At 43.4% G+C, this 12345-nt stretch overlaps 1 protein-coding gene across 2 annotated transcripts; it reads left to right on the forward strand.

The window, feature by feature from the left end:
- Window positions 1-116: 116 nt before the first annotated feature.
- On the forward strand, window positions 117-9716 carry leng9 (leukocyte receptor cluster (LRC) member 9). Of its 2 annotated transcripts, none has more exons than XM_015950348.3 (8): window positions 117-236; window positions 385-537; window positions 5178-5271; window positions 6784-6920; window positions 7009-7338; window positions 7417-7630; window positions 8747-8846; window positions 8945-9716. In XM_015950348.3, the coding sequence occupies exons 2-8, from the start codon at window positions 432-434 to the stop codon at window positions 9575-9577; spliced, it is 1614 nt and encodes a 537-aa protein (XP_015805834.3). In that variant the 5' UTR covers window positions 117-236; window positions 385-431; the 3' UTR covers window positions 9578-9716. The 2 variants fall into 2 exon arrangements, with proteins under 2 accessions (XP_015805834.3, XP_015805836.3); XM_015950350.3 differs by having other exon boundaries at window positions 7012-7338.
- Window positions 9717-12345: the final 2629 nt, after the last annotated feature.

Raw genomic sequence — 12345 nt, forward strand, 5'->3', positions numbered from 1 at the left:
TAATCATAATTACTATTTTATGATTTATTTAAAATAAAATAATGTCGTCTGTGAGCAGATAGTTTTCATATGGGAAAATGTGTTGCTAGCATTTGACTTTACGAAGCGTGTTTCGTCGAAAGACAACATAAAACTACATTACCCAGAGTTAAGTTCGAGGAGGGTAAAGGTTACGAATGAGTTGGTCAGCGTTTCTCTAGAGTGCTAAAAAGTACGGAGCTACAGAGGACCGTGTGGTAATGTACTTTTAATAAATATAAAACACCATTTCTTAAAACGTTTGTATTTGTGATTTAAATGTAATTAACATTGTATAATGTTGAATTTACAGCATGTGTGTTTACTTTATTAGCTCATCAGTAACTTCCGTGTTTCATTGTAAAGGAAAAGGCAAAGCCCAACAGGGACGTAGGAGCCTTTCTGAACTGGGAATGGCGTCAGACGGATCAGGAGTTCCCCCAGAATCCGCAGTGGACGGTGGAGGGACCCCCCCAGCTGAAACTAAAAGTAGGAAAGATGCCCAACAAGCCACGAGAGGTAAATGCCTGTTTTAGTGTTTGTCTTTTCTCATGTCTGTCATTCTCTCTCTCTCTCTCTCTCTCTCTCTCTCTCTCTCTCTCTCTCTCTCTCTCTCTCTCTCTCTCTCTCTCTCTCTCTCTCTCTCTCTCTCAATATATGTATATTTATATGTATATAAATATAAAAAAATCTGTATTTCTCTCTCTCTCGCCGTCTTTCTTCCCTGTGTCTACCCACCTGCCAGTCATGTTGGTCAGATTTGGTTCTGTTGTCTGAGTGAGCCTCCAGTGACTTGGCCATCTTCACCACAAGTTGCAGTCACTTCCTGTTGCTCTACAGATGCATCTTGTCAGTAGGTCACTGGTAATGGTGACAAGGATGGAGAGGGGACTTTTCAACCACAGCCTTCTGCTGAAGTGACTCTTCTGCAGTCATGTGTGGTGTAGAGTTGAGCAGAGATGCTCAGTGTGGTAGCCCCCTAACCATCTCCACATTCCAAGTGGTCGAAACAGGAAGATCTAGCAAACAATGGCTCTGAACTAGCAATGCAACTGCTTTGGTGGAAAACCCCTAACCTCACCTCTGTAACATGTAGCTCACCTCAGTAGCTCAACAGGTTGAGCGGGTTGTCCAGTAATTGGAAGGTTGCAGGTTCGATCACGGCTCCGGACAGATAATTCTGCTGTTGTGTCCTTGGGCAAGACACTTAACCCACCTTGCCTGCTGGTGGTGGTCGGGGTCCGGTTGCGCCTGTGCTCGGCAGCCTCGCCTCTGTCTGTGCGCCCCAGGGCAGCTGTGGCTACATTGTAGCTCATCCCCACCAGTGTATGAATGTGTGTGTGAATGGATGAATGATACACTGTAGTGTAAAGCGCTTTGGAGTCCCTACTCTTGAGAGGCGCTATACAAGTGCGGGTCATTTATCATGTTTGATCCTCAATGCCAATGAGTCCAACTGCAAAGCTTTCAATTTTGTGCCAAAGGTACATTTGTGTGTTTGCAGATTAAAGTTTAAAGGACTGAGTACACACCCTAGGGCTGCACAACTAATAGTTATAAAAACCGCAATCTCAATTCATGCGTGTACGCAATCTCATTTCCAAATGATAAGGATTTTAAGCAGCTGGCTAGACAAGAAAAGGACAATGTTCTCTGTTGTGATCCTGCCATGGTCAACAATTATGCTGTCCTGTTAAATGTTACATTTTGTTAATAATTGCGGTTTACATTTTAACAAACACACATATTACCTACGTCTTTCATCACCTTACAAGCAGAGAGAACATTGTTCAAAACAGTTATCGTTTAAATTATTTAAAAGTTGTGTACGTAAGTTGATATGCAGGTAATAAGTGCAATAAATACTTATTTTGGATAATAATTGTAAGAGAATCTTGATCTCAATTTTAAGCAAACAAAATAATTGTCATTCTCCTTTTAACCAAAATTGTGCGGCCCTAACACATCCCTGATTATCTTCTGTGTTCGGCTTATGAAGCGTTTTTTTTCGTTGTCTTCAAAAACACCTGTGAACTCAGCAGTAAAGTCTTTTAGAGCATATCTCAGGTTAGTGTTGGGTTCGGGAGCTTTGTGTGAGTCGACTCCGCTCACACACCAGCAGTGTGAAGAGGATGGTGGGAGTGGTATTCTCTACCTGGTGTGAGTCACAGCTACAAAAATATTTCAAAAATCCCCTACTCTCATCTTTGTGATACTTACACACAGGGATGGACAATATATTGGTATCAATGTCGGTATCGGCCCAAAAATGTCATATCGGTGCATCACTACTTACACATATTATTGAATAGCTTTTAATATTTTAGATGGAAGCAAGCAGCAACAGCCACACCTCTGTTTCCTCATAAAAAGCAGTCTACCTTATTACCTGAGTAAATAACATAATGTGTGTGTGTGTGTGTGTGTGTGTGTGTGTGTGTGTGTGTGTGTGTGTGTGTGTGTGTGTGTGTGTGTGTGTGTGTGTGTGTGTGTGAGTTCTGGTAAGCCTTACATTGTGTTGCTGTTTCTTCTCCTAAGGCTGAAATGGCAGCTGAAAGAGGGGTGTGATGGATGGAAACCAAACATTTTTAACTTCCTGCTGAGGTGTTCTGCCGGAAAAGTGTCTGTCTTTAGCAAATGAGTCAAGAGTCATAACTCTGACCTCAAGGGGAGGATAGGATGAACTCTCAGTTTCTACTCCCTCTTGTACCACTGGCTCCAAATCCACATAAAACGCTCGAAGCGTGTATTTATGTCGATGCTCGAAGCCCACAAATATCTTAAGAATGGTTTCCAGGAACTTCTGTGTACACTGGAGTCATCTCACCGGGAAAAGGAAGGCGATACGATAGTCGACGTGTTTTGTCTGCCTTGCATTCAGAGCCATCCTTCGTAGTTGTACAGGGAGTGTGTGGTTGGTGTTCTCAGTAGGGCCACTGCTGCACCTCTTGGCAGACGTTGTAGTCCTCTGGACTGAGTCATTACCACCTGTTGAACATCTAATTCTCTCAGGAAGTGTGTTGGAACGGACATGACCCGCCCACACGCGTTTGTTTCTTTGAAATGCTCACGCAAATGATAAAAAAGGAATGATATAATTGAACAAAACAACGTGTCTAGTAGGGCTGAACAATTAATTGCATATGCAATTAAACTGCGATGTGACAAAAGGAGATTTTCTAATCGCAAAGGCTGCAATTTGACTGGCAGTGAGTGGTTAGCGCAATGCTAATATACATTGAAAAACCCATAGGGATGCTAATGCTAATATCGCCGATTACATTCTTACAAATTACGAATTAGGAACGTGCCAAATTATTACATTTGGAGTCTAATAAAAAGTCAAATTTGTTATTAATCAAATAAGTACAGATATTTTAGTAAAGCTAGAAAACTGTAAGAGACTAATTACTCCACTGGCTAGCAGCTATGAACGAAATTGAACTACGGAAGCTCTCCACAGACAAAACGTCAAAAACTCTAAAATCAAAATACTTCAATAAATGGGACACACTTCCTGCAAATCAGTTTTCACAATTGATGCTAATACCCATGGTCCTTCATAGGATGTGCTCCTGGCTGCAAAGCATTGCACCTTAAAATACAAAATTTTGTTTTTACTTGTGAGTGTTTATGTAGACATATAAACTTGTTGATATGATATGTAGATAAATATATAGATACATAAACTTGTTCATATTCAGTACAAGTTACATAGATTTATTTATTTTTTGCTTCCGTTAGTTGAAAAATGAGAAAAGCCCCTTGAGAAAATAATCGTGAATTTCAATCGCAATTGCACTATTGAAGAAACAAAATCGCAATTGGATTATTTTCCAAAATCGTTCAGCCCTAGTCTCTAGATGATTACAATGTTTGTCTACATCACGCTAAAGGTCCAAAAAAGCTGCTTTAACCTAACAAGCTGTTAACTTTGTCCATTTTCTGCTTGTCTAACCGGCAGCAGTAGCTCAGCAGGTGAAATTGTATAATATGTACGGATTCTTTATCAGTTTTGTTGGCACTTCATTCAAGAAGTAATGAAAATAGAGTTGATATTTTTCTAGAAATATTTGAATGCCTATTTCGGTTGTGTGCCTTAGGGATTGAAATAAGATTTATGTGGGTACCGGCGCACAGGGGGATAGAAGGTAATGAATTAGCAGATTATTACGCAAAGCAAGCAGTAAAGTTAGAAGTAGGGAAACCGATCCCTTTTAGCAGTAACGAAGTGAAGTCAATGTTTAAGGATAGAATTATGAATGAATGGCAGGACATGTGGGTAAGGGATAAAAAGGGCCGACATTTATTTAATATACAGAACGTAGTAGGTAAAAGGTCGTTTAAGGAGTTACATAATAGGGAACAAACAATAATAACGAGATTGAGATTAGGACATTCGGGATTGAACAGCACTTTGCATATTTTGGGAAAACATCAAACAGGTTTTTGTGATTGTGGGACAGAACAGGAAACGGTAGAACATGTTTTGTGTTTTTGTAGTAAGTTTGATGTAATTAGGGGTGAATTTATAGATAGGTTGAAAGATAAAGGATGTGGCATTTGGAATTTGAGAACGTTGTTGAATGGCAGTGGGTCCAATTATAAGTTGGTGCTAGAGTTTCTTAGGAAAATTAAGGTATTTAGTAGAATTTAGTTTTTTATTATTTATATATATATATATATATATATATATATATATATATTTTTTTCTCTCCTCGCTCTGACTCACTTTCCTGCACAGTAGGTGGCGGTAATGCACCTTAAGTTGGTTGCCACCCGCCATTTAACCGGAAAGGAAGAAGAAGAAAGCTCAGCAGGTTGAGTGAGTTGTCTAGTAATCGGAGGGTTGCAGGTTCGATCCCGGCTCCAGACAGAGAATTCTGCTGTTGTGTCCTTGGGCAAGACACTTAACCCACTTTGCCTGCTGGTGGTGGTCGGAGGGAGCGGTGGCGCCAGTGCTCGGCAGCCTCGCCTCTGTCAGTGTGCCCCAGGGCAGCTGTGGCTACATCGTAGCTCATCCCCACCAGTGTGTGAATGGATGAATGATACACTGTAGTGTAAAGCGCTTTGGAGTCTTTACTCTGAGAGGCGCTATACAAGTGCGGGTCATTTATCACTTCGTAGCTGAAAGTCTGTATTTTTTCTGTCGTTTACAGAATTGGTCGGCTTGAATCAGAAGGGATTAAATCCATGCCAGTTTTTCCTGATGGGGAAGTGTCACTTTGGGAACCGATGTCGTTTATCACACAGGTTTGCTCACTTCACTTTGTTCTAATTCACAATCTTTTTTTGCGTTATTTTTTTTACGATATTAGACCTTTTCAAACAGAGATCGTTGTGAACAACAGGTTCTCATGGCCAGGATTAAAGGCACGAAACAAAAAGGGAAAGGGCCGGAGCAAAAACAGTCAGCTCTGATGAGGACATTCTGTCGAAACGTTTGTTTTTTTCTTGCACGTAATAAATTAGAAGATTGAACCGAGTGCTTTTTCATTATATCATTGTGAGTTCAAAGTTTTTAGGATGAGTCTCTAAAGGTTTTAAGGTGTGGGAGACCTTTTTCTTTAATACATACCCTGTGGATCCTAGTAGGAATGGGGGTTGCTCCCGTGCGCCTGTTTCAGGAACCAGAAGAGAGCCCGGTCCGAGTTGAGATTCGGACGACAGGATTTGGAGTCTTCTTTCTTGAAATTTGGTTATCTCTCCTCTGATTGGCTAACAGCAACACGACTACCACTGACTGGTTGCTCTGCAACGTTGATGTTTTATCTCCACAAATAACACAAGCCTGGAGGAGCTCTGCTGTGTGGTGGAGTTGCTAATGCATAGCTTCTACTAGCTAGACGTTCTCTGCCGTTTCCTGGACGCTAAACCAACAACAGCCTTCCCCGTCGTGAGTCCAGATGGGTGAGTCCATGAATGTTAGTGACAGTGTGACGTAGATCTGTCAGGCTTTTCTAATCCTAGAGTTTCACCGTCTGTTTTCTATCAGAAGCTAATGCAGGAGATAGGTGTAGGAGACTATTTCCATGTTCAGCCTGCATGAAACACTCAGTGTGACCCTTTAGAATCATAAATAATAATAAAAAAAGATATTTTTAAGTGTTTTTTACTTTTAAAATTCTGAAACCAAAGTTTTATTTAGTATGTACATTCCTCTGTGACTATATTAGTGCCACTGAGAAGGAAAAAGCCTGAGATTAACATGTAGAGAAAACCGTATCGTGGATATTATTTTCTGATAAAACTCCAACATTTTAAGAAGCATGTGACATTTTTTGTTGCATTTATGTGTTTTAGACTCTTATTGTGAAGGAATAACGAGGGTTCTGCTGTGGAAGTAGCCAAAACACTGCGTCTCTATTCAATATCGACTTTTAAATAATATATTTTATTCAGTAAAAAGTGTGCATAACTCATGGTTTAATTATTATTAATAACAACAATAATAATAATAAAGTCAGGTTCAAAAACACAATTGTTTGTTTCTGTATTTTCCATCAACAATCCAACTTTTATCTCAACATTTTCTACCGTTTTTGCTTTTCAGTGGCACAAATGCATAATTATATGATGAAGTATATTCAGATTTTATGCACAATATTTATTTAAGGCACCGATGACTTAATTTTGACTAGATTAGACTCGTTCTTTGTTTTTAAAGCCTTTGTCGAGTTTATTGCAAGTCTTTTCTCCTCTTTAGTCTTGTGCTTCACCCATATTTGCACACCATGCTGATTCGCTCTTGCTCTCATTTGTCAGTGACCCCTCACAGGATGATTCAGACGCTGCATCCCCCGATGCAGATGACAAACAGGATGGAGGAAAGATGGAGGATCGCAAGAAGAAAGAAGACAGTGTGAACAAAGTGGCAAAGTCGACACCTAAAGAGGAAATAGGTCACCCCTCATTTCTTACGGTCATCTGATCATGACAAAATACTCATTAGGAGGTTTTTTTTTAAGTTTTTGATCTGTTTGTCTGCAGCAGAGGTGAACAAAAAGCCCAGAATGCGAACAGCTGATGATGTTATCTCTCGCATCCTGTGGGACCCATCTGTGGATTCCTCAGAGTTCGCGGTGGGCTACGTGGATCGCTTCCTGGGTGTGCTGGAGCGGCCTTTCTGTGACTTCAACTGGGACACAAACCCCTGTGACTGTGACTACTCGTCCGAGCTGGCCCTGCCCAGACACAGGATCCAGTACTTCACCTACAGAGGGCAACGGGTCTGGGACCGCCACAGCAGGACTGACAGGGTTTTTGGCTCCACTGGCCAATCTCTGGCTCCCCCCTTTGGAAAGGAGGAGGAAGTAAAGGGTAAACTATCTCCCCCCCCCCCCAAGACTCTCGTCTAAAGCCAGAATTAAACTGACTGAATGTGAACTTTTATTTCAGAGGGAATTCACTCAGAAAACCTTGATGCTGAAACAGCAGAAGAGCAGAGAGTTGCTGTGGGGGGGCAGGGTGAAGGCAAAACGTGTCCCAAAGACCGACACGAGGAAGACGAGGAGCTGAATGGGATGAATCACACTTTCAACCCGACGCACGGTGCAGGAAACGTTTCGCAGGAACAGCGGGAGTCGTGTGCTGCAGAAGAGGCTGCAAATAGGTCTGGTGTTTAATTTTAAACCTCGCTTCCAACTCAGAACAGACGACGCGTTTCTGTATGAAAAGATACGAATACCCGGTTTGTATAAAACGATAAAAGCACACAGCAAAACACAGAAGGTTATTTTCCATGAAAGAATAAGTAACTGTAGTAACAAAGGATTCAAATTTCATGTTGTAATTGAATTACTCCGATACTGTCTGATGTAGATCAGCTGATCCATCGGTTGGGAGGATTTTAAAAGACACATTCTGGATCTGAGACCACGGTTCTCGACCGGGAAAGGGTGGCTGGCCAACTCCGGGTCGGGGGAGAGGTCCTACCTCAAGGGGAGGAGTTTAAGTATCTCGGGGTCTTGTTCACGAGTGAGGGTAGGAGGGATCGGGAGATCGACAGGCGGATTGGTTCGGCGTCTGCAGTGATGCGGACGCTGATCCGATCTGTCGTGGTGAAGAGGGAGCTGAGCCAGAAAGCCAGGCTCTCGATTTACCGGTCGATCTACGTCCCAATCCTCACCTATGGTCATGAGCTTTGGGTAATGACCGAAAGAACGAGATCGCGGATACAAGCGGCCGAAATGAGTTTCCTCCGTAGGGTGGTCGGGCTCAGCCTTAGAGATAGGGTGAGGAGCTCGGACATTCGGGAGGGACTCGGAGTAGAACCGCTGCTCCTCCGGATCGAAAGGAGTCAGTTGAGGTGGTTTGGGCATCTGGTCAGGATGCCTCCTGGACGCCTCCCTGGGGAGGTGTTTCGGGCATGTCCTGCCGGCAGGAGGCCCCCGGGTCGACCCAGGACACGTTGGAGAGGTTACATCTCCAATCTGGTCCGGGAACGCCTTGGGGTCCTGCCGGAGGAGCTGGTGGAGGTGGCCGGGGAGAGGACGGTCTGGAGCTCCCTAGTTGGGATGCTGCCCCCGCGACCCGGACCCGGATAAGCGGAGGAAGACGACGACGACGACATTCTGGATAAAGATGCAGATTTTCAGGCGCGTGACAAAAAATAAGTAAAAGGTTTACACAAAAACTCGAGGCTAGCTGCGTTTTTATTAGGATTCTATTTAAAAGCAGAATTTTGTAAATTAATCTTAATTAATTTTGTCAACCTGTTTGCATTAAGGCTTCAGCCTTCAGAGCTTCCAGATGAGTCGGCTGTAAAAGAGGAGGAGGACGGGCCTGCAGAATGGGAAGAAAGCTGGGAAGATGGAGACGAATCCCAGGTGTGTGTGTGTGTGTGTGTGTGTTCCATCATATCCCGAGACACGCTCCTGCTGCTCCAGCTTATATTTAGTCCGGTTGTTGTTGTTTTCCTCCTCAGATCCCAGCGGCCTCTCCGGACCAGACGGAGGAGAGGCGGGGCGGACGTCCTCCTAAAAAGCAACCCACACACTTCATCGCCTTCAGGGCCAACACTCCCGCCATCCTCTCCTGTTTCCAGCTGCTGCAGGAGGAGCTGACCTCCCTGCTGCCCTCCTCTGCTCCTCACTGGCAGACTGCCTCCAAGCTCCACGTCACCTTGTGCCTCCTGGTGCTGAACGGCCCTGCCGAGGTGGCGGCTGCCGCTGAGATCCTCCGTCAGTTCGCCCATTTGGACCGCAACCCGCCCGTAGCCGTGACCTTCCCTGTGAAGCTGAAGCACTTTGCCGGGAAGGTGCTGTACCTGAGCCCCCAGCCTCAGCTGCACCTGCACCAGCTGAACTGTGGCCTACAGGAGGCCTACAGGAAGGAGGGCTGGCTCCACAGGAGCTCCTACAACCCACGGTACCACCTCACACTGGCTAAGGTAGAGAACCGGGACGGGGAGAAGATCTTTGAGGGCGTGGGGGACCTGAAAGTGGGGAAGGGTTTGAACTTTGGTCGCCTGCCAGTGAACACCTTACACCTTTGTACGGTGGGTGACTCCAGAGTGGACGGGTTCTTTGAGACGGTTTGCAAAGTGACTCTTCGATGATAAAGAAAGCGTCTCGTTAGCAAACACTACAGAGGACATTATGAGATGATTAATTAACTTATAACTATAACATTGTGGAGTCTTCACCAATTCAGAGTGAAGAATGTCGACGTCTGGCGTTCGCAGTGAGCGCAGGAACCTGGGGTGAGAATGTTTGAATGTTTCGTCTTCATGGAATGTCAACACGCGTTGAACAGAACCTTCTGGGTTTAGAAGGTCACCTAGAAACTGGAATTATTTCTGTAGATGAAAGGTTATGTTGATCAATATATAGGAGAAAATTGACCCTTTTGAACATTTACATATTGCATCTGTTTAAAGAGGAAGTCACCCCCTACCAGAGTATTACTCCACACCCACTTCCTGTTTGAAAAATGCAACAAATGCTGTTGCCTAGCAGACCGAGAGGGCGGAGCTAACAAATACACACACACACACACACACACACACACACACACACACACACACACACACACACACACACACACACACACACACACACACAATGACATTGTTTATGTTTATGTATTTAGCAGACGCTTTTGTCCAAAGCGACTTACAAGTGATAATCGGCATGTTGCCCTTGAGGCTAACAACAACAATAACAACAACAACTTGACATCAATCATGGAGAGGAGGGAACAAGGAGTGGACAGTAGAGAGGGGGGGTGGGTGCAGGGAGGGTGCTAGTTTAGAAGATGCTCTCTGAAGAGCAGGGTCTTCAGGAGTTTCTTGAAAATTGAAAAGGAAGCCCCTGTTCTGGTAGTGCTTGGAAGGTCATTCCACATTTGTGGAACGATGCATGAGAAGAGTCGGGATTGTCCTGAGCGTGGTGTAGGCACTGCTAGCCGACGATCCTGTGATGAGCGGCCGGACCGAGACGTAAGCCTTTGCAAGAGGATTCAGGTAGATGGGAGCCGTACCGTCTCGGACTTTGTATGCTAGTGTTAGCTATTTGAATTTGATGCGTGCTGCTAGCGGTAGCCAGTGGAGCTCAATGAACAGAGGGGTGACGTGTGCTCTTTTAGGCTGATTGAAGACCAGACGCGCCGCTGTGTTCTGCACCATTTGAAGAGGTCTCACAGTACAGCCTGGAAGACCAGTTAGAAGGGCGTTGCAGTAATCGAGGCGGGAGATGACAGTAGATTGCACCAGGAGCTGGGTGACATGTTGTGTTAGGTATGGTCTGATCTTTTGTATGTTATACAGCGCAAAGCGGCATGAACGAGCCACATTGTGACATCATATGGTACCAGCTAACATTTAAGGGTACCTCTTAGCCAATAGCGATGGCAGATTTAAATTCTAATGCAGTGCAGTTTTTACCTGACGACACAACGCTGACAGTTTTAAGCAGAAGATTTAAATTTTAACTGAAATGCACTAAAGTGCAAAACTATTGACTACACGTGTCTGCAGCACGATTAGACGCACATTTATGTAGTTTACCAGGAAAATAAGTTGATTTGGGGGTGACTTGCTCTTTAAGGGCTTATAATAAAATAGTTGTGGGAGTCGGGCGAATAGAAATGTTCCACATAAATAATAGCATTATGATCTTCTTTCACACTGTCTTTAATTCTATTTAAGGAACAAAATTCTAGTTTGTATGGAGATTTTAAGATAGAAAAATGTCGAGAAATGAAGGCCGTCGGTCTTAAACTAGGGATGCACCGATACGATACTGGTATCGGTATCGATACTGGTATCGGTACCGATACCAGTATCGGTATTGGTAAAAGTTAACGGATACCAGGAGCTGATACCAATGCAGTTGCTTGAAAATTGCTTCACTGTAACTTGTCATTTCTGTTCGCCTAATATTTTACTTTTGTGATGATTTCCATTCATATATTTTACTTTTTATCTACCTCAGTCTTTTCCTGTTGAAAGCAGAGAAGAAAATAAAATCTGTATTCCAAATCATTGCATTTTCTTGTGTGGTAGAAGTATCGGTATTGGTAATCGGTATCGGCGAGTACTCAGATCCAAGTATCGGTATCGTATCGGTTTGGAAAAAAGTGTTATCGTTGCATCCCTATCTTAAACGTCATGCATATAATCCCAAAATTACCCAAATTATCCGTTGAGCTGTTTTCATGTTTTCAGATAACAGAATCAACATAAAAATGTTCAAATTTAAGGTGAAATCCGACATTTTTATCCATTGAAATTTGTCTTCGATCAAATGCAAAACATCTAAGATCTGAAAAGACGCACAGCTGTCCTCGTGCTTAGACCTTCTATTAACAAAGTGTTCGATTTGTTCATCTGATGCCGACCACCATGATGGTGTCTGTTTATCATGATTTAATTCAAGATCACAGCTCACTATTTGGATGAAAAATACACAGAAACTGACTAATCATCAGATATGTTAGATTAAACATTTCACGGCAGATTTCTTTCACAAAGTTTAGTTTGCGTCTCTCTGAGCATCATCATGAGTCGTGTAATTAGTCAGTTTTCAGCCATTATTTGAATTAAAAACTAATTTTTGTATTTTCTGTTCCTTTTAATCTGGTGTGATTTTAAGGGCTGCAGGCCCAACATGTCTCTGTTTACTCTGGATTAATAAACTGTTCATGGAGGGTAAAACTCTTGATGTCTGTGGTTCAGAGGACACTGGTTACTGTCTCTTCTTCTACAGATTATCACAAGAGCCGGTTTGAGGCTGAATATTAAATCGCTTCGTTTTGAGACTCGCGGAGTCGTGAGATTTTCTCGTCGCGGTGACGGATGTGCCGCTGCTCCGACACGTTGGAGGC

The sequence above is a fragment of the Nothobranchius furzeri genome, chromosome 5, assembly GCF_043380555.1.
Source record: "Nothobranchius furzeri strain GRZ-AD chromosome 5, NfurGRZ-RIMD1, whole genome shotgun sequence".
Taxonomy (NCBI): domain Eukaryota; kingdom Metazoa; phylum Chordata; class Actinopteri; order Cyprinodontiformes; family Nothobranchiidae; genus Nothobranchius; species Nothobranchius furzeri.